Genomic DNA, 24,805 nt, shown 5'->3' on the forward strand with positions numbered 1-24,805 from the left:
ACCCCACAGCTCCCGAGTTTTCCTTCTCCCGGTGTTTCAGCCACATCCACCACCTGCCTGCTTCAGCCGAGCATCCTCCTGCCACCTCCGGGAAGTGTGCGGCTCCGAGCTCGGAGCGGGCACAGCGGGGAAGGGACCGGTGTTTTCCCGTGGCTAAAGATGCTGAGCGGTGCTGCCGCTGCCCGCTGTCGTGATAGAGGGAGTTAGGTTGTGTTTCCTACGCTAGCTGTTTACAAATATTGAAGAGCGCTCTGTGGTGTCTCTGTGGTTTTTGTTTTCCTTTTTCCCAGGAGTTATGCTTGTGGTCAGAGTTAAGGTGACAGCCAGCGTTTGGAGAGGAGGGCATGGCATGTGGGGTGATGGGCTGTGGATGTGAATGAGGTAATGTGGAAAATCAGAATGCATGGTTGTGGGTTGCAAAGGCTGAGTGAAAATCTAACTTGTGATTTCCTAGTTCTCCCGTGGCTATAACTGTATGCAGCCTTGCATGTATTTTCAACAGCTTTGTCTGCTGTGGGGAGTTTTCTGGCTTCTTTGTTTGTTCTATATGTGAAAAAATGTAAGAGACGGCTGCTCTTCCCTGTGTGTTCTGACACTTCTCACTGGTATGGGCAGCAAGCAAAGAAGGGGGAGAAGTAGCAGCTCAAGTGCTGTGCCGTTCATTTACTCCTGTAGACCTCCCTGTCCCAGCTTTGCATTCCTGCCTCTTGCTAGAAAAAAGGGTTTACGATTGTGTTAGATGGACCTGCTCACTTCTGAGGCAGATCATTCTGGCTGGCTTCTTAGGATTTGCCAGAGGACATGACCAGGCTGTTACTCCTGAACCAGGTTGGCTTGGGATCACAGATTAGACAACCTAAGACTTAATCGAGCAGGCTGCAGAAGAGGGGGATCACACATGGTGCCCCAGGGTCTTATCCAAGATGCTCTTCCTGGTGAGGAGCAGACACAAGTGTCCTGGCTGTGAGCCCTCCCTCTGTCTTCTCATTGTGTAACCTCTTCTCGTGCTTACCCTTTACCCCAAAAGCACAGTCCTTAATGCACTAAAAAATGAGAGAAGTGGTGGAAAGCGGTATTTCTGGTCTTTTAGATACAGCTTAAAGGTCACCTGAAAGATGTGGAGTGCTGAGACTTGAGTGGGTGTGCTAAGGCTTTGTGTGCCGGCCGGGTGAGCAGAGCCAGCGGCAGCGCCAGGTGTCTTTTGGGTTAACAGTCTCCTCGGGTTCAGATGGTGCTGTGCTGCTTTCTCAGCAGTCCTTGCTTGTTGCTTGTCCTCTTCCTAAGCCTCATCTTACTCCTGCAGGTGGACTAGCATAGCTGCTTCCCGGGCTTTGTAGGCTGTGAGCGGGGCCGAACCAGGGACCACACCGATCGTGTCTGGAGAAGCAGCGTAGCTGGCGGCAGGAGAGGCCGTCTCGGAAAGGGGAGGGGGCCTTCCCCTTGTTAAAGTTTAGAAATAACTTGGGATGGCGTTGAGGTGAGTGCTGGAGGAACTCTGTTTAATGCAAGGAGAAAAGAGGTTAAAAGGAGGAGTGTTTGAAAACGCCTTCTCTGCAGCAATCGGTAGCAGTCATACATGGAAAAATTGCTCGGCCCTCTCAGGAGTTACTGTACTGAATTTGAAAAACAGAACAGGTCTTTAAAGTACAAAACAAAGGGATTTCAGCCTTGCTTTAAATGTAAATCTCAACGCAGTCTGAACTGTGGACTCGCTGCTGACGCCTCCATAGTACATATTAATCCAGTTTTATCTGTCATGAGGAGATTTGTTGATTAGAAGCCTCTAGGTAAAGGCTGCTCATGGACTGGTGCTGCTCTTCCAGCCTGTGGGCTGGAAAAATGAGTTCAGTTCCATGGCTTGCCTGGAGCTCTTGGGCTGTGTATAATTTCACTGCCACCATCCTCCCAAGATTCAATTTAGCTCTCTGCACAAAGTCCATTTATGTAGATTTTGTGCTAAGATGAATAACTTTCAGAGGAAATGGGCCTTTTTAAAAAAGTTATATAAGTTAATTTGTGGCACTGATGATGAAAAGTCAGCATCATTCAAAATGGGAGGGAAGGAACAGTTTACTGAAATGCCACTAAGCTGTTAATTTTGTTTGTCTTGACAAAGTTTGTCAAGAATGGGAGGATTTTTCTAAGAAATTCAGTGAAATAATGCCACTTTTTAAAACAGTGAATTATGTGTCCTGTAAAGGGCTACCTTTAAGTGATTGTTGTCATTTTCCATGTTCCTTCTTGTATCTTTGAGTGTAGACAGTACTCCATTGATTTTTCTGCAGTTAACTATTCTTTCTGAAAAGCAAACTGTGCTTGTAAAATATGTAGGTCTTAAATGTTTGCAGTTTCACCCTGTGTTCCAAAGTGTGTAGTTTATTAGCTCTTAAGCTCACCAGCAGCTCCTTGAGGTAGCTGCTCGAATCTAAACTGCAATTACTGCCCCTTCTGCTTTACACATACTAGCACACATACCAGGAATGATATGTTCAGCTGGTGTTTGGGGGTTTTATATGTTTTGGGTTATTTTTTATTTTTTTTTTCTCCTGGGCTCCATCTCTCTTCCTGAAGAGATTGACTGTAGGTATCCTGTTGCTGCCACATACGTTTCTGGAAAGTTTCAGCTGGCTTCCTGATTTTATTTTTCTGTAGTAGAGTTAAATCAGAATTTCACAGCAAAAGCCTGGTCTTCCAGATGCCTCCTGAATAGAAGTTGGGCTCTGCTTGTTTTATCTGTATGTTCGACTACTTGAAGAAAAGGCTCATATTGAGAAACCACCAACCAAGCCTTTTTTTTACAATATTTTTTGTGTTTTACTATGTGCAAAAGGACATATCACAAAAATAATTTCTCTCTGAGTTTTACTTCTTATAACCAATCTCCCAATGCCCCATAGCAAACATATTTGCTTGCATTGCAGTTTTGGAGGAAGGGGAGTTGCACAGTATTAAAATGTTTTTTCCCCAGTGTGTGCAAATCTTTCTGTTTTTTAGGTTAGTACTGTGTGTTTTCTCAAGTCCATTGTGATAGTAGAGCCAGAGCAATGTTAGCAGACCTACTCAATGTTTTAGTTCTGTCACTTTCTGAACCAGCTATAAATTACATGCTTTAGACTTTATCGATTGGTGGTTTAGTGTAATACACTAATACTGGAAATTATCTGCTCGTGGCTGTGAAAGCCACCATAGAGTGAGGAAGTGTGTGTGTGAGATCTTGGAATTCTCTGAGGAGTTTATTAGTTGTGGTATAACTGGATAAGGAGTTTATGAAGTTGAAACTTGTGCAAATCTTTTTTCCTGCCTCCGTAAAGGCTGAGCACCGCAGCGATCTGTCTGTTGGGAGCCTTTAAGCACAATTGTTGTATTACTGAGGGGTATTTCATGTCTCAGGTGTCAATGACAGGCAGCCTTGTTAGCAAATGAGACGGGCAGGTGAATTCAAACTAAGGTTTTTTAGCTATCTATGTTGGAATCCATTAGTATTTTTGCTTTGTCTGCAGCTGTTGCTGCCATAATTAGGATCAGCAGAGGCATTAGAGCCTTTTCATGTGAAACAGGTAAAATTCTAGAAATATTTAGTTCTTAAACACTTTCACTCACCCAGCTTCATTAGTCCTCTGGGGTTCTGTGAAGCACTTTCCTTCTTTGCTTTCCTTTTACAGTCCTCCACACTTTCTATGGGGGAAAAATGATGCGGCAATTAAGAAGGATTGAAACTGATGAGATTATTTCTTCAGGGAATTGAATATTCTGTAATTCTTCAAAACGTGTTTTGTGATCGTTTTGATCTTAAGATATAAAAGAGAATTGAGTAGAAGCTGTGAGGGATATTGACTGACATTCTTGGGAACAAACATGAAGTAGAAATGTTGAAAACAAGCTGGCTCTTTGAATAATCTTTTTTTTAGGTGCATCACAACTATCTGCTGATTCGTTTTTTTTCAAAAATATTTACATGAAGTTAACAAGTCAAAAAACATCTTTTGCCCCTTACTCATGTCTCTGGGTGTTCTTGTAATGAGAGTAAGAGATGCTGTTCACTGAGTTGACAGCCTTGTGGAAAGATGGGTGGTGGGACAGTGCTGGGTGTTGGGGCTTTGGTGCTCATCTTCTCTCTGATTTTGCTGTTCACAGGTTCTGTCATCCGTGATGGCGTCAGCTCTACCCAGAACCCTTGGAGAATTGCAGCTGTATCGAATACTACAAAAAGCAAATCTCTTATTCTACTTCGATGCCTTCATTCAGCAGGGTGGTGATGATGTCCAGCAGCTCTGTGAAGCAGGTGAAGAGGAGTTTTTGGAGATAATGGCTCTCGTAGGCATGGCTAGCAAGCCACTTCACGTCCGACGGCTGCAGAAGGCTTTGAGGGACTGGGTCACAAACCCTGGCCTTTTTAACCAGCCTCTCACCTCCTTGCCAGTCAGCAGCATCCCTATATATAAGCTGCCAGAAGGGTCTCCTGCGTGGCTGGGAATATCCTGCAGCAGTTATGAAAGGAACAGCAGCACCAGAGAGCCTCACCTGAAGATTCCGAAATGCGCTGCCACGACGTGCGTGCAGAGCGTGGGCACGAGCAAATCTGATGTGGGGAGCTTATCACTGCAGAGCAGCAGCGAGCCCAGACTCTGGCAAGGACACCACACCACAGAGAGTGAGCACAGCCTTTCCCCGGCTGACCTTGGCTCTCCAGCCTCACCAAAGGAAAACAGCGAGACCCTGGATGCTGCTGCTGCTCTGTCAGTCGCTGAGTGTGTAGAACGTATGGTTCCCTCCCTGCCCAAAAGTGACTCCAATGAAGTCAAGGAGTTACTGAAAACAAATAAGAAACTGGCAAAGATGATTGGTCACATCTTTGAGATGAGTGACGATGACCCTCACAAAGAGGAGGAGATCAGGAAGTACAGTGCAATATATGGCAGATTTGACTCGAAAAGAAAGGATGGCAAGCATCTCACCCTCCATGAGGTAAAACAGCTTGAGTGGAACTGGGCTTCCTCCCCTATTCCTACACCTTTAACAAGATGTGTTTACAGAGTACACTTCTTGTATGGGCAGTTCTTGCTGAGTGATGAGAGTTGTGTGTCTGAAGATTGTGTGTTGAGTGCTGAAGGCAGTCCTGGCCTGACATGGAAATCTCAGGTGCAGAGTCTCCTTTTGTGAGTGGGTGTGGGTGTGTGCGTGTGGTGATTTCGACTTGGTGTCATCAGACTGCTCGGTCGCTGGTGTGGCCTTTCAGACAGAAGGTTTAGAAAGTTTGGCACCAAAGCAGCAACCAGTATTGTACTGAGCATGGCCTTGGGGATTCTAAGGATTTGGTACGTTCTTAAAGATGTACTGTTGGGGTATTTCCTTGCATCTTTGAGAGCAGACTTGTTTGGGAGATCAGTAACTAAAATTGGTTGTGTCTGATGTGGTTACTACCCTCTGCTGTCTTCCTTCACCTCAGGACTCTGCTCTGTAGCTTGTGCATTTGAGATAAAAAGGATTCTGTCAACGAGGTCCCTAAATGCAGTGGCATGGATTTTTTTTTGTTGTTGTTGTTGTTTGAATTGGAATGAAGCTCAATTATACAACCTGTGATAATTTTTGGGCTTAGTGGTCTCAAGCCTGTCAAGTGACATGCAGACTGTGTGAGGAGGAAGGGAAAGGACTGTCACCAGTATTGATGGGTGGTTGTAATCTGAATGTTTGTCTTTTAATCCCTGAGTAGCTTCTCTTCCCTCTTGTCTTTGAAAGTGCCTGTGGGCCTCCCTTGCTGCTCTTGTGGCATTCCTGAGGCTCATGCTGCATGTGTTGTAACGCAATAGGTGTGTTTGTGTGGGGAGTAGTTTCCTAGTGCCAAAGGACTGTATGAGAGGAGAACAAACATTAATTCAAAGCAGTGCCAAAACACTGTTGATACGAATGCTGCATCAGCATTTTCACAGTTAACAGTGATTGCAAAATTTCAGTTGGATTTAAAATTTGGCATGTAAGGCTTAGCTCCCAAAAGGAAAGGCAGTGTTTATGTTACAGGAGTGCCAAAAAAACTGTACTGGCTTTAGCCTTTTTTCGCTTCAAGAAGAAGTTTTGTAGGTGTGTGATCCATAGCATGAGACTGAGTTCTCTTTATGCTTCTGAGTAGAAGGGCAGAAGGAAACAAGGCGTATTTCTTTACATTTTTGTTTACTTATTTACATTTATAAGGCAACTGCACATCACCGGCAGTGACTTGACAAGGGCTTTTACTGCAGACTGGGGAGACACTTCCACCGTAGTCAGCCACATTCCTACCACACAGTTCTAGTTGTGCAGCTTGCACTTGCAAGCTCTGGGGCTTTATGTCAAACACTTACAATCTATGAATTCATCCACTGTACAAGATGAGATCTCATCTTAGTCCCCTGACTTTGTGGAAGTCTCCCTCGTAACAGAACAAGTTGTGTATGAGATGGAGGCAAGATTTGAAGGGATTAATTGTGTAGATGGCCTGTGTACATGGCTGCAGATTCAAGATTCAGAGAAAGGGGGTTCTCCCCAACTGAGGATGGAGGCAGTCGAGGTGTACAGCACTGTGCAGCTCTGTGCTTTCACAGCCTCTCTCTTGGGTAGTGACTGCAGAAAATGCTCTGAAATCTGGGCAGACTACTTGTAGGATAATTTTCTGGAATCCAGCAGTGTACTGGAAGGTGTGCTCCAGGGGCACCTTTTGTGTAGGCTCAGGAGTGGCTCTGCAAAACTAGGGGAATGAACTCTGGGGTAGTAATTGAAGGAGCAGGGTAGCAATGAACCAGATGAAAGGACAACTGCTCTGCCTTGTTCATTTTTTCAGTATTGCACTACAGATCCTTACTACATCACTGTAAAACCACGTTTAAAAATGGAATGAGAGCATGGTTTGGTGTTAGGAAATATTTCTATCGCTATTGTGATTAAGGGCACAAGATCAAAGGAGTCTATGGTTGACTTATGCCTCACTTACGCATGTGGGGCCTTGCTGAACTTGATGGGAACTGCACACATGCAAGCAAGAAGAATTTGCTCGTAATTAGTTTACTGCTGGCTTAAAGAGGCGGGATTTCACAAAGTTTTGTCTTGAACAGTTTTGTCTTCATTTTCTGTGTAAGGCAGAAAATAAATAGCAGCAATGAGACCATTTTCTTTTGTTCATAATCTGCTAAACCAGAGTTTGCCTTTCGTAAACTCAGCCTCGGTGTGTTTTTGGTTCTGATAGCTTAGGCAATTGGCTGCTCAGAAGGAAGGACCTTAAACAACCAGGGAGGTAAGTCTCTGCAGGTCCAGAGACTGTTTTTCTGCACGTGTTAATACATTCCAGAGCTGTCATTCTGCCTCACAGTTCAAGGTCTCTCCTTGCAGCTGGAAAGGAGCAGCTGAATAAACTTCACTGTGAATTAAAAAAGCTTAAGTAGTGGTTAGCCTTTTAATGTAACGATTGGGGTATCTGTGGCTCCTCAAGCACAGAGAAGTTGCATGCAAATTAAAATCAAACCTTGTGGAATTATTAGTGGTGAATTAGTGAGACTGTTTTGTTTCATTGTGAGCACTGAAGTGTCTCAGAGGGCTGGAGCAGCCATTAGAGGGCTGTGAGAGCTGCAGACAGTGGGCTGGTTTGAAAGTGTGTGCTCCTGGTAGGAGTATTTGCACAAAGCATAATTCTGACATAAAATCTTTCAAAACCTTCAAAACTAATACTAAAACTAATCAACATGCCGTCCTTAATCCATCCCATTTTTTCAGTATTACACAGCTTTTCAAACACAGAGAGCACTTAATGTTTAAAGTTGGACTGGAGGAGGGATGAGTACAAGGCATTCCCTTGAACTCGGTGACCCCTGCAAGTTTGAGTCAGATTTCTAATTTGCATTTTAATATTTCAGTGCTTGTCTCAGTACCTACAAAACAGAAAAAAGAAAAAAAATCCAGTTCAGTAGAGTTAGAAAAACAAGTAATGAATTTTGTCTAGCTTGGTCTCTTCTTTTGCTGACTCACCAAAACTGTAGGACTTGGTATTTAATTATGTGGTTTCTAGTGGGGAGTCTGTGAACCCCATCAGATGGAAATATACCCATCCTTCTCCTGTATGTTCTGTGCTGCTCCATATCCTTCATGCTTCCAGCAAACAGATTCTTTATTTTTAGGCAAGCAGTGCTTTGTATCTGCAGTATTATGCCTTCTGAAAAGGCAGGAAGCCATGATACACTTCAATTCAGTAAGTTTGAATGTGACCTGAAAGAGAAACCAGGAAAAACAAGCAAATAAACATTTGGCTTTTCTCACATATTAGGATAAACAGCATTTGCCTACAACTACCAAAAGCATTTTCAGTCATTTCAGCTCTTCGCAACCTTTCAGCACTTGGAGAGATAAAAAATACCTCAAATTATTTTGGAAGCCATATTATTCATCCTTGGCAAAGTAATAGCTATCAGTGTTACAGAAATTAATGCCTGCTTTGGATGGTAATTCTTTTAATTGGTGTTGTGTTAATCTTATATTGTGTCCTTTTCCCCTCTCTGTTTTTTTCTGAAAAGACAGATGTTGTGGAACAACTGTTCCTGTCTAAGGGGTAATAGTTTTTTAACATCTTGTAGTGTAGGAACATAATCACCTGTTAGTGCCCTTGTACATCTGATCTTGGTGAGATTTGGGGTTTTTGTCTGTGCAGAGACTAAAGGATTGGGCAGCATATCTAGTTGCCTGTTAAAAATAAGTATGTGCTCTGATTAACATTTAGGTACAGTAGGAAGTGCCCAACGGAAATCAGAGGCTTTTAGGCAAAACACAGGAAAAATTGTTTCTGAAATATTAGGAGCAGCAGTTCTGTGTGAGGTTTTACTAGAAATCCTGTACAGGCCACTGAGAGAAGAATCTCAGCTCTTCTTGATACATGTTTTTTTTTGTTTTTTCAACCTTCCTGGAGAACAGGTGTCACATTGGGCAAAATGAATTTTTCATAGTTTGGATGCCACCAAGCCCCATGGCGAAGGACAGCGTGGTTGTGTATTGTTCACGTCTTGTGACAGCTTCCATCCTGCAGGGACGGAGCGTGCAGCCATTGGGATGAGCTGCTGGCCTGTGTGGTTTAATTCACAGGTAACCCTGCCGTGTGGCAGACAGCAGGACAGAGGGGCGAGTTCTTGGCCTCCTCCCAAGAGACACCCTGTAAGTGCAGAGCTGCTGGTCTGCGGGAGCAGCGGGTTTGGTGTCTGAGGCCGCACGTGTGCTGTGCTCAGCTGCTCCCGGGGCTGCCAGATGGAGGGTCGGGGATGGCACATCTCCCTTCTTCATGGATCTGCTGACTGTGCTGTGGGAGCTGCTCTGCAGTGTTCACTAGCCTGGGACAGATACAGAACATACACTGTTGACAGTAGCTCCAAAGCAGCTGTGCTCCTTTGCCAGAAGCCAAGCCTGTTCAGAACAGCTTAATTTCTAAAAGTAAAAGAGTAGAAAGAGTTGTGGGCACTTGGTCAAAACACCTGTAGTATTCTGTTAGCCTCTTGCTGTTATGCCTCATTACACGTTCTGGCTGTTCTTCAGTTGAGGAAAAAGTGAGAAAGCCTCTTCAAGCCCTGCTTCCTGTGGAAGGAGCTTGGAAAAGCCTGTCCAGCATCTTGATTTGTGTCTCTCATGGCATTATTAATGTTGTGTCCATACTGCTGCCCATAGGCTCCTTAGACTGCAGTGTTTTTTAGCTGATACAATTCATGACAATATCATCGCTTCCTATAGGCTTCTGAAGAGCATTGCAAAACCATTTAGAGCCTAAATTTCAGGCTTTTTTTCCCCCTCACTTCTTTATGAATCTTTTGCCAGCAGCAGAGGCACTAGAAATGTGTCCTGGCAGGCTCAGGAAAACATCCTTGAAACAAGTTACATTTGATTCATGTCTGAAGATAGTCTTCACAAACACGAGGGTGAGAAACATAGCTAAAAAAAGTTTTATAATCGTTTCTTAAACCATCACCTTCTACAGAATTTATTCTGTATTCACCAGGGAAAGCCATCTGTACCCACACTGTCAGGGTGGTTGTTTTTTTTTTTTCCCCCAAGTCCTGGGCATATTGCGTTTATAAAAATAGTATTCCCTGTAAGCCAGGCTTTGGGAGCCAAACACTGTGAACGTTCAGAGCTACTGTTTTATACTGAGATTTAATTAATGCTGGGATGAAGAAAAGCAGAGCACATTGAGACAGTCTTACAATTGTGTTTTACTTTATGCACCAACTACATTCATATCTTTCCTCTTCCCAAAGGCTTACCTGGTTTAGTAAGGGATATAAATAAACTGAAGAAACCCTCCAGGGTTTAGTGTATGATTATAGGTAATTTTACTTGCCATCAAAATTCTTTATTATTTCAGAAGAGGTACTTTTACAAGTACAGCAGGTGAAAGTATGCAAAATCTTGAGTGCCTGTTTGTTTGATTTGCAGCTAACAGTTAACGAAGCAGCTGCCCAGCTGTGTGTGAAAGATAACGCCTTGTTGACCAGGAGGGACGAGCTCTTCGCGCTGGCCCGGCAAATCTCTCGGGAGGTCACCTACAAGTACACCTACAGGACCACCAAGTAAGGCTTTCATTAGCTCAGAGGGAACTTTCAGGGAGCTAAGCAGGCTGATAGCATTTCTTCTGAAGCACTAGAGACACTTTCTGCTTGCTCTTCAGTTAGCAAAGTGCTCTTCTGAGGAAAGGAGGGAAATGCTGTTGGAGTCCTGAAGCTTTTAAACTGATAAATTCAGCTGTCTTGAATTACCTTTTTACTTGCTCTTTAGTTTTCCAAGTATTTTGAGTATAGTGCATATTAAGAAGTATTTGAGAGGCTGGTATTTAAAGCTTTAGTGTGTTTTGAGGTTAATGTAAATTGGCAGAGTAGTCAGAGATGCTCAATGCATCAATTTCCTTTTTTCCATATACAGATTTGGCTTGTTTGCCAAAAAGATAAGGTCACAGGGAGTGGCTTACAAGCTTGCTTTAAAGGAACTGAAGCTGAGTCCTAATTTCATTTTTTACTGTTCTGTCAAATGAAGTTATGAAATGGTGACAAAGGCTTAACAGCTTTTAAATACAATTAAAACCTTAGCATTAGTAAGTATGATTGTCTTGATACTTTCCTTAGATTTTTAAATGTTGATTACCTTGCCAGTCCTTTAAAAGTACATTTTGCTATCCTTCTAGAAAGTTTTCCTTTGCTCCCCTTTCTTCCATAGAGATTCATATAAATATACATCTATCCTGGATAAGCCAAGGGCATTTCTGTAATTCTCTATGCTTTTCTTCCTCTTTGGAAGGAAGAATCTATTCATGCTTCTGAAAACAACACAACAAATGCTTGTGTTCCTCTGTACTTGAATGAATTTCACTACCATGTCAAAGTGAAATGGAGGCTTTTTTTGTGCATCTCACTTGTTCCTCCCTGGTCTGGTTTTTTTTCCTCAACTCCTTTTCATTATTATTGATAGTTGAGGTTAATATGCTGTTTACTGATCATATATATGTCTTCTCTTGTAGATCTAAATGTGGAGAAAGGGATGAGCTGTCACCAAAGAGAATCAAGATAGAGGTACAGTAATGTGACTCCTGTATTTTGACCTGTGCATGCTAAAATTCAGTTTTGTTTTGAAGGGATCTGTCTTAAGGAAATTTGTCAGAAAAATATTTGATAGACAGTTGATGGGTATGAGAGTGAGAGAGGGTGGGAGAACATCACCACTGTCTTTGTAGATTTAAGTGCTTGATGGAGAAACCTGTAGGAGCAGGGGTAAGGAGTAGGATTTGTTTAATGGTAAAGCTACTCTCAGTGTTTTGCACTCAGAGTGAGTGGGAGGGGAGGAATGGGACTGACTGACTTCCTGTGGTGGAATAAGCTCGAGCACTGTAGGAAATGTCTTCCCATAAGGCCTGCTGCTTTTCAGTCAGCATGAGGTGGGGTTTGCCTAATTCACTGGAGTCAGCTGTTGATCATGTCTAAAATGCAGAGTTCTGGATAAGGATTGATGGCAGAATATTAACCATCTCTGACTGTGCCATAAATTGACACCGATCATATTGAAAAGTCAAAAACAAACTAAAAGCTATATGTCTCAAGATAAAAGGTTGTGCCTGGAGATAGTAATTTACAGGTTTCTGTAATGAGTTTTGTGTCAAATGCATGTATACATGGCTAATGTATACACTTGCATAAGATGTTGCTTAGGGAGATGCTGAGAATTGCTTCTTAAGAGTACAGGAGCAGCATGTATGTAGTTTACCTTTTTCTTCAGTTACCACTGCTGGAAGGTAAATTTGAGGCCTTTTTAAAGTTACTTTTAACCAAAAAAAAAGAAAAGAAGTAGAATGTGCATATATATACACCTATGTACCTCATAAGAATAGCAGATCTTTCTTTTTAATATGTATTTTAAACAAATTATTGTTTCAGTGTTACGTGGATATCTAATTTATCCTTAGCATTGTGGGTGGTTTTTATGGTACTGTCTACTCAAAAAGATTAAATTTGTTTTAGAATATGAGCTAAACCTGAACTAGATTTGTATGTGACACAGATAGGTGATGTATTCTCTAACTGTAGAGGAAAATTGCACCACATTCTGAAATGTGTTTCTCATATGCAATACATTCTGTCATAAATGATGCACTATATTAAGTAAGGCTTTAAATCTTTCTCGGTACTGCAATGCTTTCATCTGTACAGAGGCTTTTCCTGTGAGGCAAACCCTGGTAAGAGCAGTTAGTTTTGAAAAGGCAGTCTTGCATAGGTATAGAAGAGTTCATCTTACTTAAGTTCCATCAGTCCATATTCAATTGTAGTTTTGAGTTTATGTAGTGCAATGAGGATTCACTGGTAGCTTTGATAAGTCAGTAATGTCATTTAATGTCATTTGTGTGTGTCAGGATTTGCTTTTGACCTATGCTTGTTCTTTGATCCGCAAAAAAGAGCAGGGAAAAGCTGCATTAAATGATTTTATCCAGCTTCACCTTTATCAGCCTTGACCAACATGTTGCAGGATGCTTGTTTGAATCTCCTCTCTTTTGTTCAGTCCAGCCCTAATTTGTAAGAGCTGGTGGGGAGCTGCCACTTCTCTGCTTGAAACAGTATTTCAGTGACTTAGATTTCAGCATTAGGAAGTTTTTCCTTCATTTAGTAATAAGTGATGATAAGCAAGTGTCTAAAATACACACTGCAAGGGAGGTGCTGTTTTTTACAGGATCTTCATTGAAAGAAAGTGTAAAATTAAAACCCTGAAAAATACAAGCTCAAATTCAAGGCTTTCTGGAGAGCAGGAAATCTGGACAGCCTTTAGGGGATGTGTATTCCCCTATTTTCTGCATGGTGAAATTTTAAAGAGTCTGGAAGGCCTGCTTCGTTCATACCCTTTATAGCTCAATAATTCTGAGAAAGAATATTCATTTGGTTCTTGTTTTATCTAAAATTACCAGTTATATTTTGAAATGCTTGTGAAAATTTATTGTCCTAATGACAATCCTTGTGCAAATGACCATTTCAGGAATAGGTCATTTTTCCAAAATAAGAAATTTAAAATTAAATTGAATTGAATCTTTAGTCTGATAGCATAACATTATTAATTTCAAGTTACCCATATTGTTATCAGTAGAAATGTCTTTTTCCCCCCCAACTTTGGGAGTCTTCTCAGGGGCAGTAAAGCATTACTTCAGTGCATTTTCAATTTGACGTAAACTGTAAATTTTTGGGCTTTACTTCAATGAAATGTAAAAAAGATGCAGTATGACATAGTAGATCACTGCTGTTTTGGGTCTCTGGTGCTTGCATTTAAAAAAAAATGTAAAAAGTCCCTTTTTTAGTAATATGCTCAGGGATTTTTTTGGTTTTGTTTTGGTTTTTTATGGAAAGGTGAAAGTAAAAAGGAAAATGGTAGCAAATGCAGATTTTTCCTTCTGTTCTGGGTAAGAATTCGTTACACTGTTTTTGAAGTTGTAATGCTTCTTTGTGGGTCTGTTCGCACACTATCATGAAAATACAGAAAGGACCTGAACATGAAGCCTATTTTTTTGTTGTTATAACTAGCTCTTTCATGTTTTTCTTTTTCCCTTTTTTTTTACTTTTTGTGAGAAGAGTCATTTTGCCTTTCTGTTTTAAGGCTGAACTCTGTATTTTGATTCACCATTCCTTTAACTATTAGTCATTAATGTCTCTGTGAAGCATGGCCTAGAATTACTAGGGCTTCAGATTGGAAAGACTTCACAGCCTGTTTGCATAGTGTAAAAGATTACTTAAAAAAAAGATGAGTTAATTTCCTGAAATATAATAACACTTAAAAAAGCCTCCAGAGAGGCTCTGAAGGTCATCCTTGAGCAGAGCCAGCAGAGCTGTGTGCAAGCTGCAGCATTGTCAATCTGCAGCCACATTGTAAATTTATCCTTTTCATGAACATGAAACTTACACAAGCATTACAAAGAAACAATGTGCCATGAATTACATCAAATTACCTGTAAAAGCCTTTCTCTTCCCCTGTGAGCTCTCCCCCTCTTATTCGTCGGGTGGGTGGGTGAGCTGTGGGAGTGAAGTGTAAAGAGGAGAAGGGGAAAAAATTCCAGGCAAATGACAGACTAAAGGTGTGGAGGGAGTGAAAAAAGGGGTGGAGTGAACTGGTATTTGGGAGCAGATTATAAAACAGGAGTTGTAGTTCTAAATCCACTCTGGACAAAGAGCGGGACAGGTGAGTAGGGATGGAAATGGCACATCCTCCTGCAGAGCAAGGATCTCTCCTGTTCAGGTGTTGTGTGGTGAGGGTACCCCTTATTTTGTCATCTTCTGTGACTCAGTGCCAGCACCACTCAAAGCAGTGAGCTGTTGTGGTCCCAGCTTGGAAAGCAAAACAAGTCACAGGTACATCAGGCAGAAGTGGAGGAAGAGGCTGCTCTCATCACTATTGGGGCTGACAAAGTCCCCCTTCAGAGTCTGCATGAACAGCCAAGAGAGGAAAAAAGGAGAGTTTTTAAAAATGTTCTTGCTGTCTGTGGTCTAAACAAGTTATTTTGTGTGTCTGTGTCTTCATTCATCTGAACAGGTGGGGTGGGAAGAGCTTCCAAATATTCATTTCCCCCAGCTCAGTGGGAGTCAGGGGGCACAGGCAGGGAGACCTGAGTAGAGGCTCTGAGGAAGTGTCTTCCCTTGCTGCCAGTATGGGTGGAGAATGAGGAGAGAAAAGCCCCACCTCCACTATTTCTGAGAAGTCTGTAAAGAAAACCAAAGTGTGGGATTTGTTTTTTTCACAAAAACAGCAAAAGCAGTTGAAGCTACTGTTTTCATAGGAAAAATGTCATTAGAGGGAGCGAAAAAGCACATGTGGGACTGGGAACATCTGCTGCACGAAACTGCTTGGAAAACAACTGAGCAGCAGCATGGCAAAACAAAAATGCTGCAGTGCATGCAGCAGGACCTGCGGGCAAGCATGGGGCAGAGCAGGTTGGTGCTTGGTGCAGCGTGGTTCTCATCCCACGGGGCATTGGGGACAGCCAGCAGTGGGAAGGGGCTCTGGGAGGGTGATCCAGAACACGTCATCCTGCCGGAGCTGTCTGCCTGACTGAGGGGGGACTGACTCAGCAGCAGGCAGCCAGACCCACCTGTGGGAAACAGCCTTCAGTTTTGTATAGGCAGGTGATCACAAATGTGTTGTGAAGGACTGTGTTACCTGTTTTGTTGCAAAAATAGGATGCTGAGCGATAGGGTTTTGTGTGTTCAGCTTCTCATCTTCCTACGTATAATCATTCTCTGCTCCCAAACAAACTCGGGTCTTAACTATGGAAGTGGTCAGTAATCATGGAAATGTGCTGCAAAGCCTTTGTTTCTAGCTTAGGCCAGAGGCTTTGTGGCAGTTAATCTGGCTATGAGGGTTTTGCATAGTTATTGTGTTTATTTGTTCCGTGAGGGAGTATGTTGGGTGTTTAAAAGCAATATGCAGCGTTCTGACAGATTTTAAGGTTTTTTCCTGAGCATAAAGAACAGGTTTAATGGCATTGCATTGCACTGAGGTCCTGGCCATCAGCCTTGGGTCAGATCACTGCTCTGCAGGTCAGTGGGCAGCCTGCCAGTGGAGGGAACCTTGTAGTCCTTCCCCTGTGTTTTTTCTGGAAGATCACTTCTATTTTTCTTGGGCTGTAACCCTTTTGTCCTTCTATTGTCAAAAATGTAGTTATTGATGTGTATGTGTCTTTGGAATCTACAAGGCAAGTATACCTAATTCTGTGTATTTTTGAGACCAAGGTCTGCAGAACCTCAGTGACAGATGTCATTGTTCTCAGATTTGGGTCTGTCTTAAGATCTCTGGCTTCCTCTCACATTTTGACACTTACCTATACTGTGCTTTTGTAATAATTTCTGGATGTTCCTCTAGTGCACATGAGCTTTCCTTTTATAATACCAAGCTGGATAAACCCCTCATCTTGAACCTTTGCTTCAATGATTATTTTAATGGAGTCTGGCAGGCTTTCACAGGAACTGTATTTGCTTTACTGATACATATGCCAGCTGCAGAAGAGATTTGCATGTCATAAGAACTTCAGACTGGAAGAGTTATGGAATCATGCTTTCCCATAGTCTATAAATTTTCCACTGTTCTTCTGAAATGGTGTTATTTCATTTTGTGATACTAGTGTAGGTTCTGTGTGAAATATGTTGAATTTCAGGAGGTTTTTTTCAGTTTCACAAGGTTAGTATATATCCTTAACTACATATATACTTGATTTCTGAAAAATTACAGAAACCATAGGCCTAAATCTGCCCATCAAGGCTGAATATAAACTAGTTTAATGGCAGTAACAGGGGTAGTTTGGATTCACCTGAAACAGGGAGATGAGATTTTCTGTGCCATTTTAGGTACATAGCAATTGCTGTGGAGAGGCTGTGTGTGTTTTATGCACAAAGTTAAATAAAGTGGACAACGCAAACATGTAAATTGCAGTCCTGAATTTTCACAGAAGTTCAGGAGTATGATTTTTAGCTTTTTTTTCCTTCTATGTGTACAGAGAAGGTGAAGAAAAAATAGTAATATGTCCCTCTTGGTTTGGTTTCTTTTTTATGCCCAATAGGATGGGTATCCTGACTTCCAGGACACAGTCCAGACACTCTATCAGCAGGACAAAATGCCGCTTGCTTTGGCTAAAGGAAAGAGTGAAGACCCAACAGCTCTTAATTCCCAGGTAAACCAACTGCACTGCATTGTGAATAATACAGGCTGTGTCTTCGTACATTGGTTTTGATGTGTTGTTGTTTTGATGATTAAATGAATTCCCATCAATTTTAAAAGGTTACCTAGCTTAGCTGTGATTGCATCACTCTTAATTCGGGTTTACCTCCCGAATCTGTTCTGTCACAGTACTACAGCTTTGCCCTTGTTAGTTCCAAGGAGATAAGATGCAGCATAGTAGGCTTGAAAATCTGTGGTTGCCTGTTGGGAGCAAGTAGGGTAGTATTGGTACAGTCTGTGCTGTGTTACTTGCGTTATCTGCTATAAATGGAAAGCTCAAGTTACTGAGTCGAGAGGAATAGAGTAGGCGATCTTGGAGTCCTCACTTCTGACATGTCTTACAAGAAGAAAGACCAATATGTTTAGGAAAAAAGTGAACCTCTGGATCTGAGAGGATAAATTGGCTTCCTAAACAACACCTAGCCTGGTGGAAGCACAGTGTTCTTGAGCAGACAGAAAGCTTTGTATAAACGAAGACAGGTTGCCAATTCTTTCTTTGTCTTTCCTGTAGTGTATCCCAGCCTCGAGGCAAAATACCCATCTCCTACTGACAGTTCTTGCCAAGGAGGGATTTCATGCTAAGTTGCAACAAATTTGTTTTATATAGCTGATTTGGGCAAATGTAATCACCAAATTTGCACGTAAGATGATGTTTAGGAGTTACCTTCCTGTTTTCTGAGAATGGATGTGTTACCCTATAATTTACTTTCTTCTATTGCAAAGTAATGCTTGGTTGTACAAATGTGTGATGCATCAAATGCAATTGTGCCACATGTTCTGATGTCACAGAATAATTACATGGGCTAATTTGTATATGCTTTAAAGTTTTTGTTGGTCACTGCCACGTAACAGCAGACTACAGATTTAAGTGAAGCTTGAGCAGATATACAAGTCTACAGGTTTTTCTGTGTTGATCAGAAGCATTGCTAAATTCTAGTTTTGTTCCAAGTAAACAAGAAAAAGATATCATGCATGAGAAATATTTTTATTCTTTTTAAAAACTACTGTATAGTTCAAAAGTTGGTAATGGGATTGGCAGAATAGCGAAGCTAAAGCACGCCTGAAAGTAAACTGAAAATAGCTTCTCTTTTTACCTTCCTCCCAAGTCTAAGCCTTAGCTATCAGTGTTCTTCTGCAGATCCTGATGAGCTCTGAGCCAGAGAATGTAAATACTGGCCATGCCATTACCCTGTTGTCAGGGTCACCACTGTGCTGGAGAAGCCCAGGTTGTGCTGGTCTGTTAGGCTTTCATTGTAGTGTTGTTGTTGAACTATGCTGAGCAAGCAGCCTTTTGTGGGAAATCAGGGCTTTCAGCATCTCCCATGAAAAGTGGAATGCTCTGCAATGAATAAGACCTCTGTAGCAGCTGAAACAATTATGGCATTACCTGAAAGAGAAATAAATTTTTCCTATCAATTGTACATGTTAAGTTTGTACACTTTCTGTTCTTACGTTCATTGTGGCTCTTCTAAATCAACTTTCTTGACTTGTGATTTTCTTCTTATTTTTGCAAGATGCTTATTTACATTCTCTAAAGAACAAGATTATAGTGAAAGTTAGAATTCTCTTGGCATTCAAGTCAATGACAAACATTCAGACGCCATTTCCTCCCACGTTGCTCTGGATTGTTTAGCTCCACTCTCTAGAGGTGTATAGGTCCTGTTCTTCTTCTAGACAGACATTTCACACCTTTATCCCCCACAAACATACTGTCATCCTACACTTTCAGAATGGCAGATTTTTAAGCTTGTGTAGCGCTGTTTCCTAAAATAAAGGTTCCAAGATGTCTGGTGAAATCTTGGCATAAGTTTTTAGCAGATGTTGCCATTGCTCTTGGAATACTTTTTGGAATACTTTGTGAAGGTATATATTTGAACAGAGCTAACTGGATAATTAAGACATTCTTTTTTGCTTTTCTTGAGATTCTCTTCACGTAACCTGCAGTCATAAAGTGCAGGAAGTGATTTTTGTGTGTTTTTGAAGAACAGAATTTAATGTTGCATTTCTGTGTAGATGAACTACAACAGCTTGCATTTTAAGTATTCTTGAGTGACTCAGATGTACATTATGAAAAGCTGTATGGATGCAAAAATATTTTGTTTGCTTCATAGTTTTGAAGAAACCGTAAAGCACACATCTGTACATATGAGTCAACAAAAGCCACTTTCTAGGCTGTTAGTCTTTTCATCTGATACTGTTCTTCCCCCTGTGTTTTGACTTGCTCTATGTATGTATATAGAGAGAAATCTTTTTTTTTGTTTTAATTGCAGTCGGAAAAGGTGATGGCAAAACAGATGGAGTTTCTTTGCAACCAGGCAGCGTTAGAGAGACGTCTTTCCACAGGGTGTTACAGGCAGAACTCAGAAGAGCACAGCCCCAATGGCATGTCATTAGATAATGCTGATGGACAAGGTATGGTAGCTCCCAGGCACGGCATTGCTGCCAGCAAAGACATTTGATGTTATGCAACCTCTGTCGGTGGCGGTGTTTATCTCATACAGAACCCTGAGCACTGAACGGACAAGACAAGATCTCTCTCTGCCCTGAAGTGCTTATGGTGTAAATAATGCAATCAGATGTACACTCAGGTTCTGTTCTCTTGCTCCTGTGCATCTGGGCAAACTGATTTCCCCAGCAATAACGTGGGGAGGGAAGGAGGCTGGGCACAGCTGCTGTTATTGAGAGCAGGACTTTGCTCTAGCTTTGTCCTCAGTTTTGAAAATATATGAAAGTGTTGCATTTAATTTGTTTTCTTGTTTTGTGGAAATTGAAAATTAAACAAGCAATATGGTTGGTACCCCTTTCTGTTTACCTGTTTGTGCAGTCTAGGAACAAAACCTGAGGAGCTGGCTATGTAAATTACTTAGCACTAAGCAGATTCTAATGATGTTCTCAGTACTCTGTTATTCTTCAAAAAGCTTACAGTTCTATGGTTCTCTTTGATTTACCAACTGGCTATTCCTTGTCTTGAATTAATTTTTGGAGTGTTTGTTTTGTTTGAGCATTTCTGTTTGGATCACTTTTTTTTACTGTTTTGAAATGAGACAAAATGTTACAAACAAAAGAAATACAACCAGAAATTCTTGTGTCTGTTTTTTAAGTGCTAGGTTTTTTTTTTAAGGGGGTTGAAAAGAAGCAGTAGGGGGACTGCTAAGGGAATCAGTACAAGTAAGCATTAAAATCCAGATTTTCACTTGTGTGTATTGGTCAAACAATGAGATACAGAAGTAATCATGAAGAATAGGTGTGTGGATCCAGCTTTCCTTGGCCCAGCAAGCTGCTTTATGCCATTTAGCCATTGTGCAGAGGAACTGAAAATTTCAGGATCTCAAAGGGATTGTGCAGTGGGAGAGGAAAATTTTTGTATCTCAAGAGGATTTTTGAGCAGAATAAAGTGGGTCTCTAAAAAATAATTAATTTTGTTTTGTCTGGCTGAGTGTCCCTTTCTAACTGTGCTGGTGAAGTAGTCTGCAAAGCAGGACATTTACATAAGCCTTGTTTTACTGGAAAACATCACTGAGCAGCTGGATTGGAATCTAGAATGCACTTTTGCTGATAGAATTAATATGTGTTTAACTCTCTATCTGCTTTTTAATACTGCTTTTCTTCTAATGCATCGATGTTTTGCTGTGAACAACTTGCAGGTGAAAGACCACTGAACCTCCGAATGTCCAACCTGCCAAGCAGACAGATGCAGCACATTTCACTTGATGGAGAGCAGCACGTTGGGAAATCTCTGTGCAGTGATTTGATCCGGCTTTACCCCAGTGGTGAGGCAAAGTCTCAGTCCTCGGGTTAGTGCTGCCCCTGAGAAATCACCCACTTTCTTATTTTCTGTCATGTCTCTGAGTGAAGCAGCCAGAAAGGCAGGCTGGCATGCATTGCATGTAACCATGCCATAGAAGTTTTGGAGAAAACCCCAAAAGGAGTGTTACTTGCTAATCTGGAGTCAGATTGAATATTATTTGGGAAAAGTTTAGGGGATGCAGTAACTGGAATCAGATAACCAAGTTCTGGCATGTCTCTTTATTTGGTATTGACCCAAATTACTGCTGTTAAGTACTTAAACTGCATCACAGTGACAGCAACATGATTATGACATGGCTTCATTCTGTATAATAAAATCAGGCTTTTTAGTAAAAAAGATGTCTTTATTCTGATTTATAAGGACCTAGCACTGTTTCTCTGCTGTGAACTGCATGTCATGCAGTAAATTTATCCTACCTGGGTTTCTCATTCACTGACCTCTGCTCACTGCCAGTCTTGTCATTTACCTCTGGCATTGGGAGAAACCCACTCTAAGTTCAATAAAAGAGAGCAAGAAACCTTTGTGAAATCTCTGTGGGTGGTTTCAGTTTAACACTCAGTGCACTGAGATAAAGCCAGGAGCTCTTGAGACTGTTGCAACTTTAGGAGTAATAATAAAATCCCACCTGAGTTTGAAAGATGCAGTGGGAAAGATACAAAAAGAAAGGCAAAGTACAAAAGTAGTTGTATTGAAGACCAGGCAGAATCTTGTCTTTTTCACTTTGGGGTACTGCAATCTTGGCTCATCTCTTTTGCAGATTGTCCCAAAATCCCAGTGCTAATTCACTTAGTGAAATCTCTAGTAAGGGATTTTTACCCATTCCCTCTCAAAATGCAAGTGCAGAGTGCATCTCCATTAGCCCCTGCTGCCAGAGGGGTTTGAAATGCTTCCTCTGTTATCATGCAGTGTAACTGAGGTGGTTTTAACCTAGCTGGGTTAAAGCCCAGAAGGGGGAGGCAGAATTTATTTCTTCAACTGTTGGTATTCATGTGGTTCTTGGACATTTTTTTGATTTAAGAACAAAATATATTTGTTTCCGAGCAGTATTTTAACTTCTTTCTTTCTTTCTTTTCTCAATGCAGAAGGCCTTGGTATTTTAAAGGATTTTCCTCATTCAGCTTTTAACAACATTGAAAGGAAGGTCATAAAAACAGAACCTGAAGACACAAGATAGTCATTCTGCTCTGGAAAACAGTGTCATAGTAAAGAATGAAACTTCACAAGAGAAAAAAAAAACAGCCTTAATAACCAGTGTTGCCTCATTCAAATAAGAGATTTCAATAGCCAAAGCCTAAGAACTGGTACAGTAATCCTTGGAAACAGGAAAGCAAGAGACACTGCAACTAAAACAGTAATACAGGTGGATAAACATTCCTGTAAAAGTGGTTTTATAAAGTGGGAAGATTCACAAATTAATATTGTGGGTCTTCATTATTTAAGAATGTATTATGTATTTGTATAACTTATCAAAGTAAATCTAGATGTCGGGACGTGTATTGAGTCCAGTAGATGTGGCTACAGTTCATTTTACTTGAAATTTCAATGTCTTCTTTCAGTGTACCTAGCGTAGATATGGTTGTTAAACATTTGAATTAAAAATCATTGGAGAATTAGGAATGCAAACCTCGTGACACAATTAACAGCAAGTTTGCAACAATATTTGTAGAAAAAGGAAAATGCATACAATATTTTCATGGTTTAAAATGTTATGTGGATATAGCATTTGATAGACCTAGACCCTGATTCTGTATTATAGCAGATGTACTTGACACTTAACTATCGCTACATCACTTCCAATGGTTTCAGCAGCCTTTGTGTAACACACAGCATAATACCTACATACAGGTCAGGAGTGTGGGAAATGCCAGTTGGAGGATGGAGGAGTCCATATGGTTGGCTCCCATTTCCTCGGGAAAAACTGGGGATTGATGTACCATACAATTACTAAATTTCATTTGGTAGGAAACTCAAGAGACCAAGTAGCATGGACAGGGCTGCAAAAGTTGTCATTCAGACAGTTATAACTTCTTGGACTTCTCTGTGGATCTTTAAAAAAAAAAAAAAAAAAAGAAAAAGGCATCCCAAGTGTGGCAGAGATGAGAAGATGAGATATGGTGCAGGATTTATGCATCAGTGTAAAAGGTTGCACTTGATATCCAGAAACCATAAGATTTTTTGGAGGAGAGAGACAAGGAGTTCTCTTCAGCACGTAACTCCTTAGTAAGTGCTGTCCAGCCCACGTGATTCTATGAATATACTGTATACTGCATACAGTATGCCAATATGTTTCTTTATGTATGTGATTAATTAACATCTGTATTCTTTATTTATTTGACAGTTTTTATTTTTTGTACATGTTCACTTTTGAAGATGTCATTTTATCTAAGGAGGAGTCGTTGGCATATAACTTTGGAATTTACCATGGTGTGTTTGTGTGCATCCATCTTTCCTCTGTGCTGCTCTGCAGTCAGGACAGTTATATGCCTCCTTTTCTGAATACAGTTTTTACTTACAACGTGTTCTGGAGAGGAAAGGGAGAGCTGAAGAAAGTGAGTTACCATGTCAGAGGGTAAACTTCCTTATTCAGGTGTGCACTTCATGTCTGCAGTTTGCTCTGTGTCCTAGGTGTGTATTAATGAATCAGTCAGTCTCTGTTGTACTGAAACACTCAGCAAAATGTGAGCTGAAATGTCTACACTGCAGTCTCTTATCACTGTAAACATATCTAATTATTTTATCACTTGATTTGTGGAACAAAGCTTTATAGTAGAAACACCAGTAAAACAACTTTTTATACTATTAAAATGTTTGTTTTTTTTAAAAAAAATGTTTCTTGAACTGTATGGTACTGTTTCACTTACTGAAGTATCTTACTTTAAGCAATGGAGTTCACAGCTTTGCTGTTTAGGCATAAGAGATTGAATGTGTAGTTATATTTCCTCTTTCCTGTTGTGTGAGTTAGTAGCACGGATGTTTCTTCAGTTTGTAACATTAACCAGTGCCCTGGTTAGTAGATGAGTAGCTTTCATGAGATGTGTATGGAACTTGTTAAAGGACAGCTTAAGGTTTGAACTGTACAGCTTGAGCAATACAAGGTACCAAGCAGCAAACCTTTAGAGATGCAGGAAACATTTGGTTTTATCCAACATCTGACACCATCAAAAGTTGTGTGTGGGTCACAGAAGAAGCTCTTAAGCTTGCTGGTCTCTTCAGTTGAAGTGAGAGGAAGGAAAAAGAACATGCTAAGCAGCACGCTGTTTCAGTTGAGTCCAGAATTTATTTTGTAAACACTAATGTATTAAATTTGCTATAAATTAAAGTCTATAACAGTTATATTTTTGAGTTGTAAATACAGTACTTTGTGTCACGATCAGTTGGTTATCTCCAGAATGATATTTCAGTTTCAAGTCCAACAGGCCATTTCAGTCTCAATAAGCTGGAAGCAATTTTTTTTACCGGTTTGCAGCTGTATGGGTTGTTTTTTTTGTTGTTGTTTTTTAATCCTGGGGTGGGGGAGGTGGGAGGTACATTCCAAGATTGCACATATGCTTGGTAATAGCAAACACTCAAGCATTGGTCTTTCCATGACAAAGGTCTTGGTGGACTGCACCCTGGCCAGCCTCTGGAGTCGCAGGTAAAGGCTTGCCCTCGTCAGCTCGGGAAGGGTTGCTAGATCCAGGGTACTCTGGATCAAAGGCCAGCCCTGCAAATGATGCCTGTTTTATTCACATGTTTATATTGTTGCTTACAAAATAAAATTCACCGTGAGAACTC

At 41.0% G+C, this 24,805-nt stretch overlaps 1 protein-coding gene across 2 annotated transcripts; it reads left to right on the plus strand.

Moving 5' to 3' along the window:
• Nucleotides 1-264: 264 nt before the first annotated feature.
• Nucleotides 265-24,805, plus strand: NAB1 (NGFI-A binding protein 1). Of its 2 annotated transcripts, none has more exons than XM_015635272.3 (9): nucleotides 265-381; nucleotides 1,304-1,477; nucleotides 4,135-4,965; nucleotides 10,432-10,565; nucleotides 11,507-11,558; nucleotides 17,066-17,176; nucleotides 19,494-19,635; nucleotides 20,868-20,993; nucleotides 22,114-24,805. In XM_015635272.3, exons 3-9 carry the CDS (start codon nucleotides 4,150-4,152, stop codon nucleotides 22,203-22,205), a joined length of 1,473 nt encoding a protein of 490 aa, XP_015490758.1. In that variant the 5' UTR covers nucleotides 265-381; nucleotides 1,304-1,477; nucleotides 4,135-4,149; the 3' UTR covers nucleotides 22,206-24,805. The 2 variants fall into 2 exon arrangements, with proteins under 2 accessions (XP_015490758.1, XP_015490757.1); XM_015635271.2 differs by having other exon boundaries at nucleotides 270-381; nucleotides 20,868-21,017.

This window comes from Parus major, chromosome 7, assembly GCF_001522545.3.
Source record: "Parus major isolate Abel chromosome 7, Parus_major1.1, whole genome shotgun sequence".
NCBI lineage: Eukaryota > Metazoa > Chordata > Aves > Passeriformes > Paridae > Parus > Parus major.

What these genes read in the sequence shown, in the direction of transcription:
- NAB1 (XM_015635271.2), top strand. Translation starts at nt 4,150, where the DNA reads ATGGCGTCAGCTCTACCCAGAACCCTTGGAGAATTGCAGCTGTATCGA. An exon ending in CAACAGCTCTTAATTCCCAG is followed by an intron (nt 17,177 to 19,493) that starts GTAAACCAACTG and finishes TTTTAATTGCAG; the next exon opens with TCGGAAAAGGTGATGGCAAA. An exon ending in AGATAATGCTGATGGACAAG is followed by an intron (nt 19,636 to 20,867) that starts GTATGGTAGCTC and finishes AACAACTTGCAG; the next exon opens with GTGAAAGACCACTGAACCTC.